The sequence below is a fragment of the Chelonoidis abingdonii genome, chromosome 2 (assembly GCF_003597395.2).
Source record: "Chelonoidis abingdonii isolate Lonesome George chromosome 2, CheloAbing_2.0, whole genome shotgun sequence".
Lineage (NCBI taxonomy): Eukaryota > Metazoa > Chordata > Testudines > Testudinidae > Chelonoidis > Chelonoidis abingdonii.
This window is the reverse complement of record NC_133770.1, coordinates 276,619,021-276,642,102: the sequence shown is the minus strand read 5'-3', so window position 1 is coordinate 276,642,102 and position 23,082 is coordinate 276,619,021. Positions and strand designations below refer to the sequence as shown.

The 23,082-nt window shown below is 41.1% G+C and overlaps 1 protein-coding gene across 1 annotated transcript in view; it reads left to right on the top strand.

The window, feature by feature from the left end:
• The first annotated feature begins 350 nt into the window (after positions 1-350).
• EXT1 (exostosin glycosyltransferase 1) overlaps positions 351-23,082 on the top strand; it is a 254,179-nt gene continuing 231,447 nt past the window's right edge. Inside the window, exon 1 of the mRNA XM_032770037.2 lies at positions 351-2,231. Within this exon, the coding sequence (XP_032625928.1) occupies positions 1,270-2,231 (962 nt within the window). The 5' untranslated portion in view covers positions 351-1,269. The remainder of the gene's footprint in view (positions 2,232-23,082) is intronic.

Here is a 23,082-nt window from a genome sequence, read left to right as displayed (position 1 = left end):
TACTTGTACGTTGTTGCAATCAGATTTCAGTCTCCCACCCAAGGACGTGGATTAACATAATTAGAGATCTTCCTCGACCGTCGCTCATCAGTGCTGTGCCAGGGAAAGGGCAGGAGGAGTGACTGTGCCCCAAAGATACTGCAAGCTGCTCTGCTGTGTGGGCGATCTCTTAAACAGGCATCCCCTTGAGGGGCACCCTCCTCCTCTCCAGCAACGCTCCCACTCACCCTGTCCCCAATGCGTTTCCATTTAACATACTACTGCAACACTGTATCCTCCGGCTGGGGGGTTATGAATGGGTGCAGCGGAAGCACCGCCCACCCCGGACGTGACGCTCAGCCAATGGGGGAGCGGGCTGCGTGGATGGATGAGGTCAGCGCTGTGGTGTCGGGGAATGGAATGTGTAAGTGTAACATTCAGAACCGGGTAACGTTCGGAGATCGAACTCTGCGATCGGGGACGTTCGAACAGGGGCAGGCAGCCTCCTTCGTGCTTCTGCAGCTCGCACCTCATTGACTGACTGCGGGGCGGGAGCAAAGAGGAGGAGGAAGGAGGAGGAGGATCTTCGCTGCTTCGGCTGGTTCCATCCCGGGGGCCATTCACAGAGATCGCGGAGAGAGGGGTAAACAGCCCCAGAGTCTAGGAGCTCCTCTGCAGAAGAGAATAAAGAGAAATGCAGGGATTTGTAAGGTTACGGCGCTCAAGCTGGAAGATGTGATAATGATAGCGGTGTGAACCGGCGCTGGCTGTGAGCTGCTGCTGACTTGCGCTGGAACCGGGGGGCTTGGTGATTGCGGGAGTGTTTTGGATGAGTTGAAGTTGCTGCTGTACCTTGATCGTTTGCAACACGAGAGAGAGAGAGAGAGTGGGGGAGGGGAAACACACTCAGTCTTGCAACTGATTGAGGGGTGAAGGGAGCTGGATTTGGTGCTTATTTTATTTGTGTGTGTATGTAGGTGCATGCAAGAGAATTCCCAGCCCTTTGCCTCGCAAGCCAGTGCTGGGCGTGAATTATTCGCCTTCGCTGTTTCTCTCTCTCTCTCTATTGTGCGAGCCAAAGATGAAAGACAGAAGGGGAGAAAGTTAAAGAAATCGCCCACATGCGCTGCATCAGTCCAAGCCTTTGGGAAAGGAATAAAGAGAAGGTGGTAGAAGAGAGTTTGAAGTCTTTGCAGGCGGGAAGATGGCGGACTGGAGCTGAAAGTGTTGATTGGCAAACTTGGGTGATCCTTGTGTTTATTTACAATCATCTTGACCCAGATAGGACACATGCAGGCCAAAAAACGCTATTTCATCCTGCTCTCAGCTGGCACTTGTCTCGTCCTTTTGTTTTACTTCGGGGGCTTGCAGTTCAGGGCAGCGAGAAACCAAAGCAGGAGAGAGGAGCACAGTAGCAGGAATGGCTTGCACCACACCAGTCCGGATCACTATTGGCCCCGATTCCCGGACGCTTTGCGCCCCTTCATTCTTTGGGATCAATTGGAAAACGAGGATTACAATGTGCACATTTCCCCTAGGCAGAAGAGAGACGCCAACTCCAGCGTCTACAAAGGCAAGAAGTGCCGCATGGAGTCCTGCTTCGATTTCACCCTTTGCAAGAAAAACGGCTTCAAAGTCTACGTGTACCCGCAGCAGAAAGGGGAGAAAATCGCCGAAAGTTACCAAAACATTCTAGCAGCCATCGAGGGATCCAGGTTTTACACTTCCGATCCGAGCCAAGCTTGCCTGTTTGTCCTGAGCTTGGATACCTTAGACAGAGACCAGTTGTCACCCCAGTACGTGCACAACCTGCGATCGAAAGTGCAAAGCCTCCACTTGTGGAACAATGGTAGAAATCATTTAATTTTTAATTTATATTCTGGCACCTGGCCCGATTACACTGAAGACGTGGGGTTTGATATTGGCCAGGCGATGCTGGCTAAAGCTAGCATCAGTACTGAAAACTTCAGACCGAATTTCGATGTTTCTATTCCGCTCTTTTCTAAGGATCATCCTAGGACAGGAGGGGAGAAGGGATTTCTAAGGTTTAACACCATCCCTCCTCTCAGGAAGTACATGTTGGTATTCAAGGGGAAAAGGTACCTGACAGGGATAGGGTCAGACACCAGGAATGCCTTATATCACGTCCACAACGGGGAGGATGTTGTCCTCTTGACCACCTGCAAGCATGGCAAAGACTGGCAAAAGCACAAGGATTCGCGTTGCGATAGAGACAACACCGAATATGAAAAGTAAGTGACCAGTGCCCCTTCTGTGTTTGCCTGCCTAAGGTTAGGCCAGCTTTTTCTGGCCTCTCCTGTTCTAGGGAGCTGTCAGCTATATGCATTTCTAAATGTGCTACATACTTTCAGGCCACAGGAAAGCCATGATTTTTCTTTTCCTGCCCTGAAATTCTTTCCAGCTGTTAGTAAGTTGCTTAGACATAGGGGGGCATAGGGGTGGAAGCACCTCATTGTGGAAAATATTTGCAGTGGGATGCAAAGTCCTGTAGGTTCTCCTGGGTTTAGCTGGACCAGGAGCTGACGACCTGTATGCACGCTCTTTGGCTTTTCAACAAAGATGCTGCTAGAGGCTACTCTGATATCTGGCTCCACCATTCATTCATCATTTTTGTCTCTTCAGGGTAAACGTCTTCTTCCTTCCCAGCCCTGAAGTTAACCACCTAGGACAAAGCTCGAAGAGAGCTGATGATCTGTAGAGTGTGTGTGCAGTGTTTGTGTGTGTGTGCCTGCACTCAGTCTTGTTTTTCCCAAAGAGCATTTGTCCAATGACAGGACTGAATCTGTGACCTGTAGAGAGTGGGGTGTAGTAAGATAGCTCACAATTTTATTTCTCTAGATGATACAAATGGGCAAAGGAGGAAAACTCCACTGATTCTAAGGCCCCTTGGTGTTTTTCCCATGTTGATAACTCTTCCCAGTGGCTAGGGACAATTTCTGTATACTCTGTTTAACACTTTGATTACTTTTCTTATTTTGGTGCTTGGCATACTGCTGCTGTGGGCAAGTTTAACCAGGTGGTTTAGGTGGGTACTGTATTACTCTTCTCCCCAGATATCCCTTGCAATTATGAAGCTTGTATATGTAGCTGCTGAAAAATCATGTTCAGGAATTACCTCTAGAATGGCAATACTAGCTAGTCAATTTGAAACTGTTAATTTAAATGCTGGCCACTGCTGTGTATGCTCCAGAGCAAATATTCCCATGCAAAAACTGCATAGTCTGTTTCCACGTAACAGAAGTTTTTTAAAAACAAGAGCAACTTTATATTGCTGAGTTAGTACAATCTAGAGCTGCATCAGGAACTGCCAAAGGCTGGAAGAGTTTGCAATGGATAGTGAAATACAGTGTGGAAGAAAAATAATCTTGGCAAAGGGTAATGAAGAAGTTACAATGGTATTAGTGCTGACCAAAATTTCCAACTGGCTGCCAATTTCTCTTGCAGCGATTAGCCACAAAGTCTGAAATAAATTAATTAGGTAACGCTGAAAGGGAGGAAAGCTCTGTGCTTTCTTTGATATGAACATTATCCACCTATTGCTTATTTTAAAGCCCTGTAAGGAAGTGGTGTGAAGCTTCACAAATACTTCTTGGCTTTTTATTTTGTCCTCTTTCTGAGCATAGAAAATTGATAATTTTTTAGTTTGAATAACTGTAAAAACCTGGTGTAAACCCAGATTGTGTAGCTCAAATCAAGATGTTTACACATTTGACTCATGAACTGGGATTTCCTTTAAATTGTGGATAGTAACTGATGTCTTCTTCATAAAACATTGTGAGAGAGAGAGTAAATGCGTATGGCCTTCAGAGATTTCTGGCATATGCTTGTTTAATCTGAGAGAGTCTATCTACACTTTTCATGTCTTTTAGTCACCTTGCAGAATTCTGCAGAATTCACGATGGTTTAAAGTTTTATTAGATTCTTAAAACACAAAAAAATACCAGTCCGTTTGACTGTTGGGAACTTGAATTACGTGGGAACTTGAGTTTGTATTATTTACAATGTCTATGCAGGTCAGTTTCATTAAGGAGTGTACAACTTGCCCCTTATAGTACACATTAATATTAATAAAAAACACGCTGAATGTCTTTCATATCTAAGAAGTATAGGGATCTCTGCTAGTCCACTTCAGTGGCAAGTGCAACTGTATCTGGAGTAGAGTTCAGTAACTGTTTAACATTGCACAGCAACGCTACGCAATAGTTTAAGACAGGACATGAAGATAATCATAGTTATTTAAGATTGCAGGAGGAAATTTAGGTTGGCCGAATGTCGTTCTTGAATTGGAATTGGTGTAAGGATACTGAGGCTAATACCCCTGTGAATCACCATAAATGGTTAGGACCTTTTAACTTATCTGAAAGACCTGCAAGAACATATTGCTGTCCCTTAGTACAATGCTGAAGCATTGATTCAGTACTGATTTATGGCAAAGTGTGCCACCTACTGAATACCACTTCCTGTAGCATCCTGAGTTTTGCTTTTCTTCCATTCAAGTACTGATCATAGCTGACTCTGTTCAATGTATGAAATCTGACAGGGTCACATCCTGAGGCAATTATGACTACAGGCAGCCAGCAGTATTTCTTACATGTGACTATATAACATATATATGTAAATGTTGTAACAGATAGTCCTCTATAAGCTGTAACTGAAAATGCACCTGAGAAGGATAACATTGCACAAGGCTATACCAATTAAAGAAGAAATTGGTTATAATGATTTTAAAACTAGGCCTATGCTAGATCTAAATTCATATTCACATGACTCTCAGGTCAGACTGAGCTGCTTTTGTTCTGCAATTTTTGGATTGGATTAAGCAATGTGTCCTCATGGTTTTAAAATGATGTGCATTCTTCAAGAATTGTGTATTAGAAATGGATTAGCTTGTCCATAAGGAGTTGGCCAAGTCAAATATTTCACTCTCTGTGTCAGTTTCTGTGCCACTCTTTTTTAAAAAAAATGTGCTGTGGCATTTGTACTGTCTTGTTTCTGTGCTTGTGTTCATCACATGAGCCCCTTCATATAGTACACTGGCCCAGAAGTATTGATCCATGCAAGGTGCAGCATGAATGATTTGAGCTTGGCTGTAAGAAGAATCTTTGTCAAGCCAGCTAAATTAGATGATTGGACTTAAAATCTTGATGATGTCATATTAACAGAGGAAGGTTATGATTTACATTTATTTCCAGTGTAAAATGTGACTTTGTAAAAAAGGTAATATTGACATTATTTGCAATGAAATTCTGCCTGGAGCAAAATGATTAGGGCCCGGTAAAAGCAAGATCTACATCTCTACAGAATACAGCTTCTCTCTTTTCTTCCCCTGCCCTTTCCCCTGATGATTTCTCTATTTATGTAAAGTGAAAAGTGCACCTTATTCCATTGAGAAGGGGGACATATTTGGCTCAATCTTCATAAGTTCTATTAAGAGAGCCCTCTGTATGTGAGAGCTAATTAATTTTCATCAAAGTTATGCATCTCGGCAGATAAAGCTGATGCAGACTAAAATAAATTGCATTATCGTGATTAGACTATTGCAAACAGGGTTTTCAAAAATACTTTTTGCATTCTGCCCCTGAATCTCTTTGGTAGGGTTGACTAGTATAGTCTATCATTAGAACTACTCTTTTTTAAAATTCCTTTTCAATATTTGTTTTTTTAATTTTAGCTTGATAATTTCCACTTTTGGAAATGGTTAGCTGCATACATTGAAAGGAACAGGTGCCATGTTTAATGAAGGTTAAAGAGAGGCCATTTAAAGGTGGACTAAACACTGTCTATTAACAAAAGCAAAATTCATGGGTAGGTTAAAATAATGTCAAGTTACTTTTTGGAAGGTAATATTACAGATTACCGTTGATGTAGTCAGGAAGGTAACAGAGGATACAAATGCAAGCTACATGTCTGTCCTAATGTAGCCAGAAGCTTTTAAGACATTTTCTAAAAAGTGAAATCTTTCTAAGGTGGAAGATAGCAGCGTCTGTAACCCAACCTATCTTTTCCTTTTCGACTCTCGATAGCCCTGACCTCACATCTTTCAGAAAATGGAGAAAGTGACAGCGATGGTAGTCACATGTTTAGGACCTGATCCAAAGGTGACTGAAGTCAATAAGAGGCTTTTTGTTGACTTCATTGGACTTTGGATCAGGCCCTTCATACTCCACCAATGGTAAAAAGGATTAGATCCTCCTATGTGGAATCAGTGATGGAAACTTCATCAATGGAAAAATCCATAAATTAGCTATGAGAGAGAGACAGAATACATGTATAGCGATCTTGGCTCTTGTAGCCTCTATGAACTGATCAGAGCATAAGCAAAGGGAGACATTATTCAGACCTTTGCCTGCTACACCTGTCAGTCAACCAGCACCCAAATACAGGATACATTGTGTGACCAAAACCCAAAATAAGGGACACAGAGAAATGCTTCATGCAGGGAATGGAAAGTGATGTGGGATCAGTTCCACCAAATAAGTATGGAACATAGACCACTTTGAACGTGGACCATGGAACGTAGACCACTGAAATGAGGAACATTTTAGAGGCCTGTAAACACCCAGCTGAGCACTCTCCTTTTCAATACATGGAATATAGGCTCCACAGACCAAAATCCAGCTAGGCATCTGTATATGCACCTATAAATATGTGGCATCTCTCTAGCTAGTATCAACCTATTGCATGCCTATGATAGATAAATGTATCTCTAAACATTTCCGTTCATTTTTAGTATACCATATGTAACTTACAGATAGATGTACATTATGCTGAAAGAACCATTGTCCTAAGCATTTTTATGGATACCTATGTGAAGGTAATAATGAAGCATAATGAAAAAAAGGGGAAAAAATTAAATGTTTAACTTGTTACCGTCTTTTCTTACCTGCCAAGAATAGAGTCTGGGGTTCTGGGTGTCCTCTGTTAGAATTAGCAGTATAAACCCTTAAGTCCTTTTCTGAACTCCTCCCTCGTTAGGCAGTTGCGATGTCTTTATCTCTCACAATGGAGACTCAAAACTTTACAACTGGATCTTGGCAGGCAAACAGAGGAGCTGAACTTCAAATATGTTGCATTAAATCAGTGGTCCCCACCCTTTTCCGGGTGGCTGGCGCTGGACGACGAGCCACTGAGAAGCGGTAACGTCAAGAGGCGTTGCTGCCGAAATGTCGCTGAAAATCAGCGGCACTTCGGCGGCAGTGCCTCTTGGTGACACCACTTTTGGTGGCATTTCAGTGACACCTCTTGATGACGCTACTTTTCGGTGGCATTTTGGTGGATGGATGTCCGCCGGCTAGTACGCGGGTGCACATAGATGCCCCGGCGGGCGCCATGGCACCTGTGGGCACTATGTTGGGGACCACTGTATTAAATTGTCAACATATTTGTCCCCTTTAAGTCTCTGCATAAATTCTGTTACTGATTTGGCATCTTTTAAATAAGTTTTTTGTCTTTTTAAAAAATTTCAATTCACTTTTGAAACTGCTGTTTAGGAATGAGTAAGAAACCCTCTAGTTTAGTGTAGATAGTTATGAAAGGCTGAATGGTGATATGGGGCCAAATTCTGTTCCTATTTGAAGCCACTGACCTCAATAGGACCAGAGTTGGCCTATAGATTTGATACAACCAGTAGGCTTCTTCCCCAAACTGTAGATTTGGAGAAGTTCAAGAGCCACTGAAGGATCCTGGGCATTTTCTCAGATCATCACAGCTGCCTGGCTGCTATCCCCATCAAACTGCTGTCCTATCAGCTTCCAGTTACTTGATGTTCATACTACTGATTTAAAATGCTTTTCTCTAATGCAGCAAATAGGTGGGCATTGGTATTTATCAGGTTTTCCACAAAATGGAGACATCTGAAGACATAGTTTTAATAGGCTCTTTCTTTTGCATTATTTTTGTGCTGAAAATGGTGTGTATGTATATGTACATATAGAATTGGGGCCAGATAGGCTCCCTCCAGGGCCTCCTCCCAGGACACCAGGGCCTCTTCTGCCAGGTGGGAAAACAAAACTTCTAGGTGGAGTCAGTCGCTGGGATCACAGGTAGGAGCTGAAGTGATGGTTGCACCTTCTGAACTTTCAGACAGCAGTGATGCTATGAAACTCTTTCCTTATATTTTGGTTCCGGATGCTTATTTCTCACTGCTATTCGGTTGTTTGCCTCTACACCTGCTTCACAGTCCGTCTCCCCCTCCCTTTTATCCTTTCCTTCATGCAGCCCTCAATATTGCCTTTCTTTTTCCCTGTTCCTATTAACAATTCCCCCTTACACACCCATCCCATCCCTTACTATAGCTATTTATTTAAGAACAAGTAAAACAAGAAAACATAAAATTAATGATCTTCACACTGATTGCTCTATTAGTACTGTTCTTCCTTCTCCCCTGCCCATACTTTAATGGTCTCATTTATATTCATGGTGAGCTACTGATCCTGACTGGTCCTAGCATACCACTACTACTAAGCATTCACAGTTTAATCTTGTATTAAAATCTCTGGATTCTCTGATTGTTTGTTTCTTCAGGGGGAGGGGAGATGTTTTACATGCATTCCATTTGCACCCATTGACAGACGTGGGAGGCTTTTCTGAAAAAGATTGCATGTGTATACAGGCATGCGCATACATATTCCCATCATGCTTCAGGCCTTAACCCAAACTCTTAACTACTTGGGATAGGAGGAAACTTTCCCTGTGTGAGGGATATTCCGTAGTAATCTGCTGGAAGGTTTCTTGCTACTTCCTGCAAAGCATCTAGCAGCCGCTGTTTGTCACAAGGTAGTGAACTAGGGAGGGACCGTTGGTCTGATTAAGTGTGGCTGCTCCTGTGTAGGTAAATCATTCTGAACCCCAGTGGTGAGGTTACTCCTGTATTCCATGTTTAGGATAATTAAGCATCTGTTTCAGATATTTGTAGTTAATGTTTTAAAAACGCCATCCCCTCTCCAACTCCCCACACCTCACTATTCAGTTTGTTTTAAAGGAAAACACTTTGCATAGCAAGAGAAGGAAAGACTTATTTACTCAAAGGCTGGGTGTGGAGAGGACTGGCTATTAATATGGTGATTTCTGGAGCATTATCTGTATTCACTGTGTCGTCTTCTTTCTGTCTACAAAGTTTCTCTTTGAATATCCAAGGAGGTTTGTGGTCATTGATAAACAAACCATTCTGTTAACTAGAGAAATTAATCAATAGGCACCCAAGCAAGTATTTAGAGACTGTTTTAAAAATAAGTTAAATAGCATGCTCTGTACCATTAAGATGACTATTTCTCTTCCACAGGATTTGGCTATATCTAAATGTGATGCAATATGTGTGTGTCTGTTGGATATCCTATGCAGCTTACATTAGCACAGAAGAATGCATGAGTATAACTTTAGGTTATATGTAAGGTTCCACAACTTTCCACATTAGCAAATACTTTAGGATATTGTCGTTTTAAAACAAAATCCTGTTATAGGTCACACTGTATTCTGAAGTCTTTGTTTCTCCTCACCCCTTTATCTTGATAGGCTGGGATGAAAACACTTATTTAATGTTTGTCTGTTTTTTAATGTTGTGTATTTTTTTTAAATAAAATGAATATTCAAGTTTTTATATGGGGCTGTAGAGGTGTACAAAACTTATAAAGCATATATGGTAACAGTCCCTTCCCTGAAAGCCTTATAATCTAACTTAGATGTCATAGTATATGGACAATAGTTTAGGTGTCAATATCCTAGAAGAGGAGATCCATATATTGAAAAGTCATGAAAGAAAGTGGCTTTAAGGAAGGGTTTGAAGGAGAGAGCAGTATGTTTCATACAAAAAAAGGAGCAATATTTTCATGTATATGACCCTGATTCAGGAAAGCACGTCTCACTGCTTTTCTCGATAGGAGCCTATATGCATGTTCTCAGTAAGCAGATTCTTTTTGACTGAGATCTGAATTTTGGTTAGTGTGGCTTTGCTGAACAACAAAACATATTATTAAAAGCAACCAAAGAAGCCTAGGATGCTACAATAACAGCAGGAAGGTGGCACTTCTTTCTTCTTTGTCCATTTTAAATGTAGTGCATTCGCCATTTATCTCTCCCAATGTATCTTATTTGAATACTTTTAAATATTAACATTGGCTGTCAGGTTTTGATGAAAGTTTCTTTTGCCCTGGTGTTGTAATGAAATTCCTCTTTGTTTACCTTCCTAATCATGTCCTTTCCAAAGAGTCATGGCAGGGATCTAGTGTGGCTTTTTGAGCTGTGTTAACTTGTACAGTGGAGGCTTTAATGTTGGATTCATCATGCTCCCTTTTCATATTAAAGTACATTAGATTTTTTCCAGTTTCTCTCCATACTGCACTGCATTGGTAATGCTGTCACATGGTATTTCATGAGTTTCCAACCTATTCCTTCCATATCACTGTGGTCCAAAGGATAAGAGTAGGCAGACCTGATTTAGGATTCTGTTCCCAGCTTTGTCATTCACCTGCTGTGTGACCTTGAATGAGTTATTTCACCACACTGTGACTTAGTTCGCACGTCTTCAAAATAGTGGAGAATGCCACTTGCTTTCCTTTTTAAAACACTTTGAGATCTGTAAAGTGCTTCCTAAGGATCGAGTCTGAATTGTTGTGTCAACTGTATCAACTTATATTTCATGAAGCAAGGATAGATAATTGATGTTTTATTCAGCTTCTAGTAACTGATGTTCTCCAAACTAAGATTCCCTTGCTTGCTTCATCTGTGACAGAGTTGTCTTGGGTCACAGTGTTGGAAGGGACGACTTTTTTAATTCACCCCACATAACTCAAACTGTACCAGATGTTGTCACATTTACAGCTGCTATAAGTGTCTCCATAACTGGTAAATGTTCCATGTGACCTTGCAATGCCATTAATAAATTCACTAAAGCTGTTCTTATTTAAGTTGACTTTTTTTCCCCATGACAATTTCTAGTCCAGGAACACAGGAAAGCTGAAAATCGGTTCCTAAGTAAATTTCCTGTTTGTTCACTTTTTTCTCTAATATACTCTTTGTGTGTCTGAATGAAACAGAATTAGGGCTAATTTAGTTGATTGGCTGGAAAACAAAAGTATTCAGTGCTAAGAATGGGAAATGAGAAGGCCTCTTTGTAGTGTTATTTCTTTGCATAATTGTAATAGATTGTAATTATATACTTGAGGTTTTTTGAAAACATTGGATTTTCTGTAAACATAGTCACATGAGATATGTTATTGATGAAAGTGAACAATTTAAGCCCAATCTTAGTTCTGGGGAATATGTGCATCAGCACCTATAATAACATCTATTATTTATTATAATAACATTTCCTTCTCTAGCAGCATGACATGTTACATTAAACCGAATCTTCAGTTCCTTTGGGGATCTCAGGTTTGTTATTAATCTGTTATTTGGGGCTGTAAAAAAAAGTACATGATACTCTACAAATGTAGAATAAAATACCACCCAAAGTTTACGATCTAAAACAGCAGCCCAAAACAAAGCGGGGAGATGGAATGTCTTGTGTTAATAGGAGAAAGGAGGAGGAAAGCTTGAGTGAAAGTGTGCGGCTGGGAGGGGTTGGTGAAGGGAGGACTGGGAGGAAGGTAGGTAGTGAGCAGAGCTCAGAAGAGCAGAAATGAGTTGCAGGTTAGGTTGGGATTGTGTTGAGCCTTGAAGGATCCTAGGAGGATCTTAGGTTTGTTATGGGCTGGCTGGGAAACCAGTGGAGGGGCTCGAAGGGGAGGTATTGTTGCTTTCCTCAATAAGTTTGGATGCTCTCTTGTTAATGGGAGTTGTATGCACCGGTGGAACAAACCTCTCTCCTACAGATTTGTGTGTGTAGGTGTTTGAACTGCAGCTCATGTTCTGTGTAAATGAAAAAGGGGGGCAACTGTGTGTGAACGGACTCGCTTATCTGTAAGTGTAGCTGAGTCCTCGCTTAGTGGTTATCTTGCAGTGTGGAGTGGAGATTGCAAAGGTGGAAGTGGCGTTAGGGTCTCGGCAATCTGTCTGCCCTCCCCACTGCCAGGCCTGCTCTCCTCTCCACTGCTGAGAGGCTGGGGGTGGGGACCAGGGAGGAGGGGTTGTTCTTGCTCCTGGAGTGCTCTTCATTTTCAGTCTTGGCTCCTGGGTGGAGGAAGTGCTTGTGCTCCTACCCTCCTACCAATTTGGGATAGCCCCCCTTTCCTCAGCCCTTCAGAGGAAGGGTTAGCAGTAATGCTTTGTCTTCCTATGCAGCTTCTCCATAAACACCTCCACCCCTTGCAGCAGATGGAAATGGGTCCGAATGGGTGCATTCATCTGCTCTGGCCACCAGATTAACTTGCTCCATTCCCCCTCAGCACTGGAGTGAGCAGGTTGCAGGTAAACCTGCCTTTGGTCTGGCAGAGTGAGCAGAGCACAAACTGGCACAGAACACGCTCCCACCATTGTGTATGGGCATCGTAAGGGAGCAAGTACTGGTACAGGTGCTCTGTGCATTAGTTTGCTTGTCCCATTTTTAGTCTTTGGGGTATCAGTTTGTCTCTCTCACACGTTCATGTAGCTACATAACCAGTTTAGTGAGAGGCATTGATTCTTTTCAGAGGAGCTTCAACTCTTCTGATTTTTGCACCTGCAAATAATTACAGGCACATTTTATAGCAGTACCTGATTTACAGGTGCAATTGGGTAGTTTAATGTTGAACTGCTATGAAGTGTGCTATCAAAATTGCATCCACTATTGTCTGCAGGTGCGGAATCAGAGGCTGCTTTTGGAAATCAAGCCTGTTATCTGGAGATGAAGGGAAGGACAGTTCTTGGCTTATAGTGTCTGGGTTTATATTTCTAAAGGCTTGGTTTGGGTTTCTCTGCACATACACCCGATGAGCTATTTCAGGAAGGTAAACATATAAATGTTTTATCTCCTTGATTTGCCATTGACCATTGTGCTGGGTGCTAGCAGATGGAATTTTTTAAATTAAATATAATTTATCTAATCCAAACAGGAAATGTAATACTAGGGTTTGTTTTGTGTAATATGATTTCCTTTTGAAGTACTCCTGAAAAGTAACTTTTTTCCCTTTGAGGGCTGTTAAAAACAAAATCAAACCCCAAGACACATTTTAGTAAAAACAAGGAATCTCAAACAAGAAAACTGCATCTGATATATAAGAATTGCAGTAAAGCTGGAAATTAATAATCAGTGAGTTGGTTATGCAAGACAGTGAACTCATTATGAGTTTGAGGAAATCTGTATATAACTTATTAAACAACAAATTGTTCTAGCCTAAGCAATAGAAATGTTTAAGCCCTCTGATTAGAAATTTAAAAAGTGCTTAATCTGCAGTTTTTGGCCCCAATCCTACTAAGGCATTCAGTGGATAAAGTTCTGCACGTGCATATGTCTTTTTTGCAAGATCTGAGCCTAAAATTAAGTGCAGATTAAGTACTTTAATATCTGATCAGATGGATTTAAGCATTTCAGCTGGCAGTGATTTTATTCTTAAAGATTTCTCTTAATGTAAAAACTTCAGGTAAGTACAGGTATACCTAAAATAACTAAAAACGAAAATAAAACCTTTTCCCACCTCCTTTTTATTTTAACGTCTGAAAGGTAAGCATACTACTTTAATTATAATGGAATAAAATATCAAGTGAGTGATCACATCAGGCATGGACACTTACCAAATCACAGTGAGATAACTGTGAATAACTCTCTAGTTTCAACAATTTGCATGGCCATTAACAATTGATGGATTTCCCTTAGAACCACATTATCCATGGCAGCAGGACCTAGTCCTGTGTACCATTTCTACATATTAAGTACCAGAGAAATTCCCAAAAGTAGTGGTAATAAAATTATAACAGCAGAGTGAGTGTTATAGAAAGGAATTTTAAGACATCTTTTTGGAAGGCAGGGAACTATTTCAAGCAATCAGATACCTTATTTCTGACCCCTGCTCTCCCTTTAAATACCATATTGTAGTTCTGTATCTCTTAATGCAAGCCCATTGTTAACTTACTGCCTGCTTTGCTCTTAGACTCAAATATTGGTTTGGAAATGCAAAGGAGTTTATAAAAGGTGCTTTGAAAATTTATTTTATTTCATTGTATTTTATTTTTGGACCTGACACAAATCTCAAGTAGCTTTTACATATGTTCAGTATATGATAAATCATGTAGGCATGACTCAATTGGGCAGTCATTGATTGCTAGACATAAAGCAAAGATGTGTGTCAAAGACGTGTTTTCTTTCTGGGGAACATGCAACCATTTTAATAAATACTCTTGTAGTCCCTGCTTTGCCCTGCCCTCGGTAATTTCTTCAGCTTCCTCCGGAATATCAACATTCTCCAAATCCTCCTGTCAGTCAGGGTGACTTGTTCAGCCATGAACCTCTCAACTGTGTGTTTTTTGGCTGCTGCTGTGGCAAGAATAAAGTGATTAAATGAGGTGGTGGGGTGGTCAGGGAGAATAATCAAAGCATGAGAGTTGTTAGGGCTCTGTGAAGTTATATGGATGACACTTCAGAGATCATGGGTACAAGACTCCCAGGCACATTTTCCTGTAGACTATTCCCTGCCCTAAATAAATATAAAAATACCTTAGTAACTGGATAATTTGCACACACAAACAATGTGATCACTTTTCTACCACTCTCGCCCTAATATTAATGGCAGAGTAGTTTAGTAAGGTCTACTCTTCATTATTATTATTTATTTATTTATTTATTTATTTATTTAATTTACTTACAAAATATACTTCTGTAGATGCTCTGGTATGTTGCAAAGTTATATACATAATTAAAGCTAAGCTACAATTGTTAACACCAGTGACAAAGTACACTCTGGTGCTTTATCCGTGCTTTCCTGTTGGTTTGTTCACTTGATCATATGCACGTTGGTCACAGATTACATGAGAAAAACACAGCCGTAAACCCGATCTGCAACACTAAATCTCCTCCTTCAGCCACATATGTGCAGAAGGATAGATAGTCAAGGTGAATAGGATAGTCCTATATGAACCAATACAAATAGGAAGGATTTGAGAGCTGTGTTAAGAGCTGCAGAAGACATTCTCAGGGAGAGACATCCAAGAGCAAGTCTTATCTCTGCCTTGGGCACAAACCAGACAGAATCTTGAGAAGCTGTGTAAAGAACCCAGCTGGTATTGGTTTAGTTGGTGAGACGCATGATTAAAGATCCTGCTTGAGTACCTTACACCTTGGTTAAAGACTTCATATACTATAATAATAATAATGCCTTGAAATGTGTCTGTTGGGTTACGAGTAGCCACTGCAGCTATGGAAAGCTGGGCTCACTGCTTCCATGCATCTTGGTATGGAGGGGCTTCTGCAAGTGCTGCAGCTTCCGGATCAACTTCAGTGAACAATGAGCACCTAGATTAAAGCAAGGGAATGTGAAGTCCATGTTTGAGAAGAAAGGACCAACTTTCCTAATAACAAGGAGATGATGAGAGCCTTTCTAGATCAAGGCTGGAACCTGTGAGAGGGGAGGGAATTCCAGAGCTATCCTTGAACTTTGCATGTTTCCCATGAAGTGGAAGTAACATGATGTTTCCCACTTTTCGCCCTGATCCTTTTACTTGTATGCTATTTCCTCCCACACCTTGCTTCTCTCTTGTCTGTCATCTCTATTGAGATTGTAAGCACCTTGTCGGTAGGGACCCCCAATTCTTATTATATGATTTTACAGTGGTGCTCCAGTCTTGACTGATGTCTCGAGATACTGGAGGGATAAAATTAAGAGATGAAGTAACTAATGCAGATAATTCTTTTTGTTAATGCAAAGGAACATGGTTGAACTTTAGCGACTATGGACTTTTTTATTTTTTGTTGTTTCCAGTTTTAGTGGATTGTGATTATTCCTTGTATCTGAAGGATTTCTTTAATTTAGCCAAAATGTTTGTAACTTGGGCTATAATGAAATGATTGCAGGTGAATTCTGTTATGTCGTGTGTGTCTGTAAAATTAGGGGGCTAGAAATGTTAAGACATTTGCTACTGAGACTTTAATCCTGAATTGTCCTATTGGTGTGATTGTATATTATTATTTTTATTTAGTTTAACTTAGTTTACTGTGAGGGTAACTGTGTTTCACAATCAATACGCTGATCAGTATAATGGCATTTTGTGGTTTCATTATAGGCAAGGACTATAATTAATTAACTGACTGGATTACTGAAGTACAGAATCTAGCACGTATTTGTGAACAAATTTCATTAGGAAATAGTTAAGGTTGAAAATCAGGTATCGGTAGATTCTTTCTAAAATACAGATAACGTATTACAAATTCTGTACAATAATTCTTCTACTTTAAAAAGTAAAGTATGAAAGTCTCTAAAAATGAAAAAATAAAGGAGGTAGCCACTTCACTCTTCACTTACTGTTGCACCATAACTGGAAGTGTGTGTGTGTGTGTGTGTAATATATAATTTTAAACACCCAAACTTTCCAGAAAAACTCTACTGTGGGATGAGATGCTGTATGCAAAATTTCAGGAAGATCAGCTTCTCTTTGGGGAAGGTAACATTAAACAAATACTAGATATGATGTTGAAAACTGGATTTACAGTGTAGGAGTTAACATGAACTAAGGAGTCACTACTGGGTCTGCCAGAATCACATCTGAATGCGATTAAAATTAAAAAGGAAACCAGTATCGTAAATGGGAAATAGTTTTCCCCTGGTGCCTCCAGGCAAATCATCATTTATATCGGACTACTGAAAAGTCATAGTTAATTTATTTTCTGGAGAAAATGTGTCAAATTTTTGCTTTTGTTATATCAGATTTGTTTGCCTCAGTCTGAAAAGAGCAATGGTATTCTTCAAATTACAGATACATAGAGCCCTGCATCCATACAAAAATGTGTATCCACATTCGATCTGCAAAAATGGTCTGAGGAGATCTGTGGATTTGCTGGGCTCTACAGATACATGGCCCCCCTTTCAAATCAGGGGCCTCATCCTTCATGCCTTACTCATGTGAGCAGGTATTACTCAGGTGAGTAATCCCAGTGAATAAATGGTTGAAGAATTAGACCCCTGCTTTGAAAGGTATCAGCACATTAACTGTTTTTTCAGAACCCGTGTGATTCACTCCAGGCTAGCCAGAAATCACTTTGCACATCCTTTGCCTTTTCTCTAAGGTGGCAGCAGCATATCCTATTTGTTCCATTTCAGCAAGTCGCCTAATGTGGCTTAAGAGAGTCAGCTCTCGCTTATTACGGGTGTGTTTCTGCGTGGGCCTTGGCGTGCCATTTTAACACAGGTGGCGTTAAATTCCCATTGATTTTTTTTTTTTCCGCCAGCTTTTTGATTTCTGCGAAGACTGGCATTAATTTTTCACAAAAATGAAATCTATAAACGACCTTGTGCAAGAGCACCAGCTCTGCGGATTCCAGCTCCTAAGTAATAGGCTTGTGAATGTTCCCCCTTGCAGTGCAGGCGCCAAGGGAGAGAGTATTCAGCAGTTACAGTTGGATATATTTGCTTCCTACCTGCTGGTTTCAAACAGTATTAATTTTTATGCCTTCATTGTGCATTGAGTTTAATTAAAAGCAGCGCTGCTCATAACAGTGCTGGTAGAGATTTTTTTTCCCCCACTCCCCCGAAAATGAATAAAACAAATAGGCATCTGGTATTTGTTTTGTATAACACAATGCTCATAAAATGAAGAGTAATAAAACATAATTATCTGTAAAGGCTTGGTTTATAAGCCTAAGAATGAGCTCATTTCTACTTGGTTTTAATTCTACCCACAGGATAAAGGATCCCTTTGTACTTTTTCCTGTTTTTTTTTTTTTTTTTAACCCTTCTCCCAGTTAGTGAAGAGTCAGTGATTAGAACATTTGAAACCATTCCTTTTGTATAATGATGGGTGGGTGCTCCTTATTTGTCTAAAATGGCCCCTTTTAATTAGGGATGTAAAGAACATGTAAAAACAATAACTATGTAACCAATTGAAATTCTGTCGGTTACATGGTTAAATGTTTAACTGGGGAGCTATGAGCGTGGGGGGTACTGCAGCACCCCCACATTCTAGATGGTGCTCCTCCCTGCCAGCCGCACACCCAGGACTCCCTGCTGCTGGCCACGGGTCCTGGCTGCTGGCCCATCCTCTGGGCTCTGTGTGGTCCGGCAGCGGGGATCCCTGGGCGCGGGGCCGGGAGTGGGGCTCTCTGGGCCTGGGAGCAGCAGCAGGGATCCCCGGGTGGAGTTTAATTGTTAGCAGAAACCAATAAGCATGAAACTTCTTGGTTAACCCGTTAACAGATTACACTTTTACATCCCTAATTTTAATGGGGCAGCCATAAGGGTGAGAGCAGGAGAAATAGTACTGTCCTTTAAAATTTCCCTCCAATTTTTTTTGTTTAAAGGATACAGTATAGAAAGGGAGGAATCCTTAGTTTAAAAGTATTAGGAACAAAGGCCAAGATTTTCAGGACTGGATCTCTAAAGTTAGGCACTTCAGTAAAAGCAGGTAAATAATAATTGGAGATATACCAATCTCCTAGAACTGGAAGGGACCCTGAAAGGTCATTGAGTCTAGCCCCCTGCTTCACTAGCAGGACCAAGTACTGATTTTGCCCCAGATCCTGAAGTGGCCCCCTCAAGGGCTGAACTCACAGCCCTGGGTTTAGCAGGCCAATGCTCAAACCACTGAGCTATTCCTCCCCCCATCTCTGATTATTTTTTCCAGAGTATATGGGTACCTGTAGTTCCCAGTAACTTCCGTGTAAATCCAGCATAAAGTCTGGATGTGGGTTTGGCACCACAGATTTGGTCTTTACCCTTGATTGAATTTTCTCAGCTGCTGAATTCGTTCGATTTTAGTCTTCGCTGGAGCATTGTGGGCCTGATCCAAAGCCCATTCAAGTCAACTAGAGACTTATCATTGACATCAGGAGACTTTCAATCAGGTTACATTGCCCTGTCCCTTAGATTTTATTTTTAAAGCAGACAACATTGATGGTTTGCTTTGCATTGCTGCAACCCTGTAAAATCCATTTATCAGTATCAAAAAGTAGCTGTGCCGTGGTTTTGCTAACAGTTTCTACAGCAGTGCCTATACCTGTAGGGGCTACATCTCTTGAGCTTGTCTGCATTGCTTCCATCCAGCACCCTGTGCCAAATGAAGATCACATCCTTCCATGGTGGCGCATCCGCTACTGCAAGATTAAAGAAGCAGCTAGAGTTGGTAGCAATCACACAGTGTACTATTTCACTAGTGACAATTTTATGTGCTTCCAGGATGCTGCAGATCCTTGTATGTGATATCGACCCAATCCTTTGCATTAAAGTCCATTTTTTTCACTAGGAGGAGGTGGCACAAGAGCACTTAAGCCAGCTAGATATTAAAGCAGGGGTAGGCAACCTATGGCACGCATGCCGAAGGTGGCACGCGAGCTGATTTTGAGTGTCACTCACAATGCCCAGGTCTTGGCCACCGGTCTGGGGGGCTCTGCATTTTAATTTAATTTTAAATGAAGTTTCTTAAACATTTTAAAAACCTTATTTACTTTACATACAACAATAGTTTAGTTATATGTTATAGACTTAGAGACAGAGATGTTCTAAAAATGTGAAAATGTATCACCGGCACGGGAAACCTTACATTAGAGTGAATAAATGAAGACTCGGCACACCACTTCTGAAAGGTTGCCGACCCTTGTATTAAAGTTAAGTATCCCAACCGTTCCCGAGAATTACAATGGCAAAATATCAGAAAATTCCTTGCAGGGAATCCGTGTTGATGAAAACTTCGCACTACGTGTCTGTTTTTATTAATCAGTAGTTTGAATAATAATAATGTTATTGAACTTGTTCACAAGAACTATAGGGTCAGTCCTGTGGAGTGCTGGGCACCTTCAACTCAATGACAGTTTGCACCTCACAGATTCAGGCCCTATTCTTGTTTGCACAACTAATTAAACCGATACAGAAATCTCAATTCCTTTTTTGCCCCCTTGCATGAATTGTAACCTTCTCAAAGGCAGATTTGCCTTAGGTGCTGCTTCCTGTCTGCCAGGCAAGCCTTATAATTTTGAATATTGATTAACAGCTGCTTTTGTTGTTCTTCTAGGCTTGGAAACAATAGGGTTGAGGGCATGTAATAAATTGCTAAATGATACCCTGGCAGAGAGAATTCCCCTCTCGAAATCACTGTCCTAGTGCAAGCTCCTTTGCAGAGAGGAAAATGCAATAGAACAGCCACAGACAAAACAACAAGCTGTCCGCTGCTGAGGCCAGACTGCACTTCCAGGACAAGGCATTCTTGCCTAGTTTGAAGGCAGTGCCTGTTCACGTTTATGGTCTAATCAGCTGCTGCTATGTCTCGAATGATTTACTTGAAAGAAATATTCCTCCTCTCAAGTCCTCCCCCAGCTCTTGGAAATATTAGTGTAATGTGCAGACTGCCAGCTTTAGTTCCTGACAGAATTGTTGTGGCTCTTCTGTGCCTTTAGTCAGCTGATAATCATCAGCAGCAGATAGTGATGGAAGGTACCTTGCCTTGTTATGTGAGCTGTTTCAGTTCCCATGGCCAGGAGCCTTTGATCTGTTGAGACAGAAACCCTCCCCATCCCCCACAAAAAATGAGGCTGAGTGCCAGACAGTGTGCTGGTTTGTAAATGTGTCTTCTTGCAGCATAGTCTCATGTCACACATAAACTAAATATGCTGAATATTTCAGAGATTTTAGAACCCAGCAGCTCTCATTTAAAAGTCAAATTATCCAAGTTTTAAAGATGAATTCTCTTTCACGCAGTTTATTGTTCCTTTTAGGTTTTTCATGAAGGATCCCGAGTGAGCCTCTCCATGTCCCTTGTCTCAGTGGTTCTGCTTTCCCCATTTGTAAATCAGGGATGGCTATCTACCTGGAAGACGTGCTTAATTCATGTCTGTAAAACATGTTGTCATCCTTGTTGTAGTGTAAATGCAAAGCAGCATTATATTTAAAACTCAAGCTGGCAGCTGATTTTGCACAAGAAAGCTTTTAACCTTGTGTCACTGGAGTGAAAGGAATTTACTTTGCTAGTGTAAATGTGAAAAGATATAGCCATTAGCTGAATGTATGCCATCAGTGTGACACCAGTTCTTTTAAATTTATTTTAAGGGGTTCTTTTTATTGTCTGAAAGGTGGTCAAACAGAGTGCATTTTCCCTTTTTTGAAACTTGACATAAAGTGAAATAATAATTTTAAGGCACCCATCACCAAAATACTTGGGTACCCTTTTTGTAAACAACTCTTTGCACTCAAACACTTTCTCCTTTGTGGATCTGACCTTGTGATGTTCTGAGTTTGAGATTTATGGCCAATTTGCCTGGATTTTCTGTGTCAATGTTTACCTGGGTGGAAACTTAAAGGAAAACTTCTCGCTGATGGTGCTGCTGTTTAGGGGGTTGGAAAACAGATGTGAATTTAAAAATAAAGGCTGGCCTGAACCTTGGAGAGTCAGAACAGTTTGAACAGTATAATACAGTGGATTGCTTTACTCCAATACACCCAGACCCTCTGCTTCTCTACTTTGAGGTTATTCAATAATGAATTATTTAAATTTAGCTCAGGCACCCAGGTGAAGTCTTGACTCCACTGAAATCAACGGCAAAACTCCCATGGACTTCAAAAGGGTTCAGATTTCTTTGCTAAGATAATCTCGTTCTGGACTCAGTGAAGGGATAAGGTGCTGGAAAATGGTATGGAAGCTGAAACGGCAGTAGATGTGGTTCTTCATACAGAGTAGGGGAAGATGAAGTATTTGCAAATGTTTGACTCCACCACTTCATCTAGAAAAGAGAAGGCAAGGCTCAAGTGTGTGTGTGTGTGTGTGTGTGTGTGTGTGTGTGTGTGTGAAAGAGGGGCGAGGAGGGGAACAGGGCTACTCCTTGTCAGGAACCACTGGGGAAAATAATGGAGAAGGGGAGGTCCAAAAAGTAGCATGTTTTAAGGACTTTGTGCTGAGGAAACTAAAAACTTCTCCCCAGTGCTGATAATGCTGGCAGAGCTGAACCACTATCAATATTGAGAGTCTTGGGATAGATGGCCTGCTGGCTGTTGTCTGTGTTTTAATGCTTTCCTGTGTAACCCTGTTAATTAACAGAGTCAAACTCCTGTGGTGGTTGGTTGTGCATCTACACTAGAGCTAACACTGGTGAAGTTACATCAGTGCTACAAAAATGTGAAACTATTTTAGGCAGTCCGGTGTGACCAATGCGTTTGCCTCCATGGTATAAAGTCAAGCTGTCCACATTCAGTGTAACTGGGACATTCGTAGGTCTGTTTTAGCTAATCTCGGCATCTTTTAATTTAATCTTTTTTATTTTAAGTTCTGTTTATTTGTATAAAGTTTGGGCCTGACCCTGCTCCCATGGAAGATGATGGGGAGGTTTTGCTACTGATTTAAGTTGAAGAGGATTGACCCTTTTGTCAATATTCAAGTTTTCATTTAACTACACTGATCATCACATGACTGCAAATTTCCTGCTGACTCTGATTACTCTGCCTCAAGTGCCTTGGGCTTGTAATCTACATGAAGCATAACTGATTTTTGTTACACACAATATTGAAGTCCTGCATTTTCTTTAATTAGCCTATCGCTTTCTTACTAAAAGAAACCCAAGGCACTTAGATATCTATCTATCATACTTCTTTGCATTACCATAATGTCTGAGTGTCTCATAATCTTTAATGCATTTATCTTCACAATGCCCCTGAGAGGTAGGCAAGTGCTATTATCTCCATTTTACAGATGGGAAACTGAGGCACAGAGAGACTTGGGGCTTGCCTTTACCATAGTCAGTTATCTATGCTCAAGTTAACACCTCTTGAGATAGCCTAGCTGGAGTGAGATCAGTTGCACCGAAAACCAGCATGCTGCTGCACAGAGTGATTGTATTAGCAGCATGCAGTAGAGAAGTCCCCACTGCATTACTAGCTCAAGCATCAGCAGCAGTTGAACGTCAAACCACGCCCCCTGATGGGCCGGCTTGCTAGAGTTTAAAGCATCATTTAACTTGAGCTAGAGATTTTTGTGTGTGGATGGGAGTTAGGTTTAGGAGCAAAACTCAAGTTATGCTGTGAGCTATCACCTTCGTGGAAACAACCC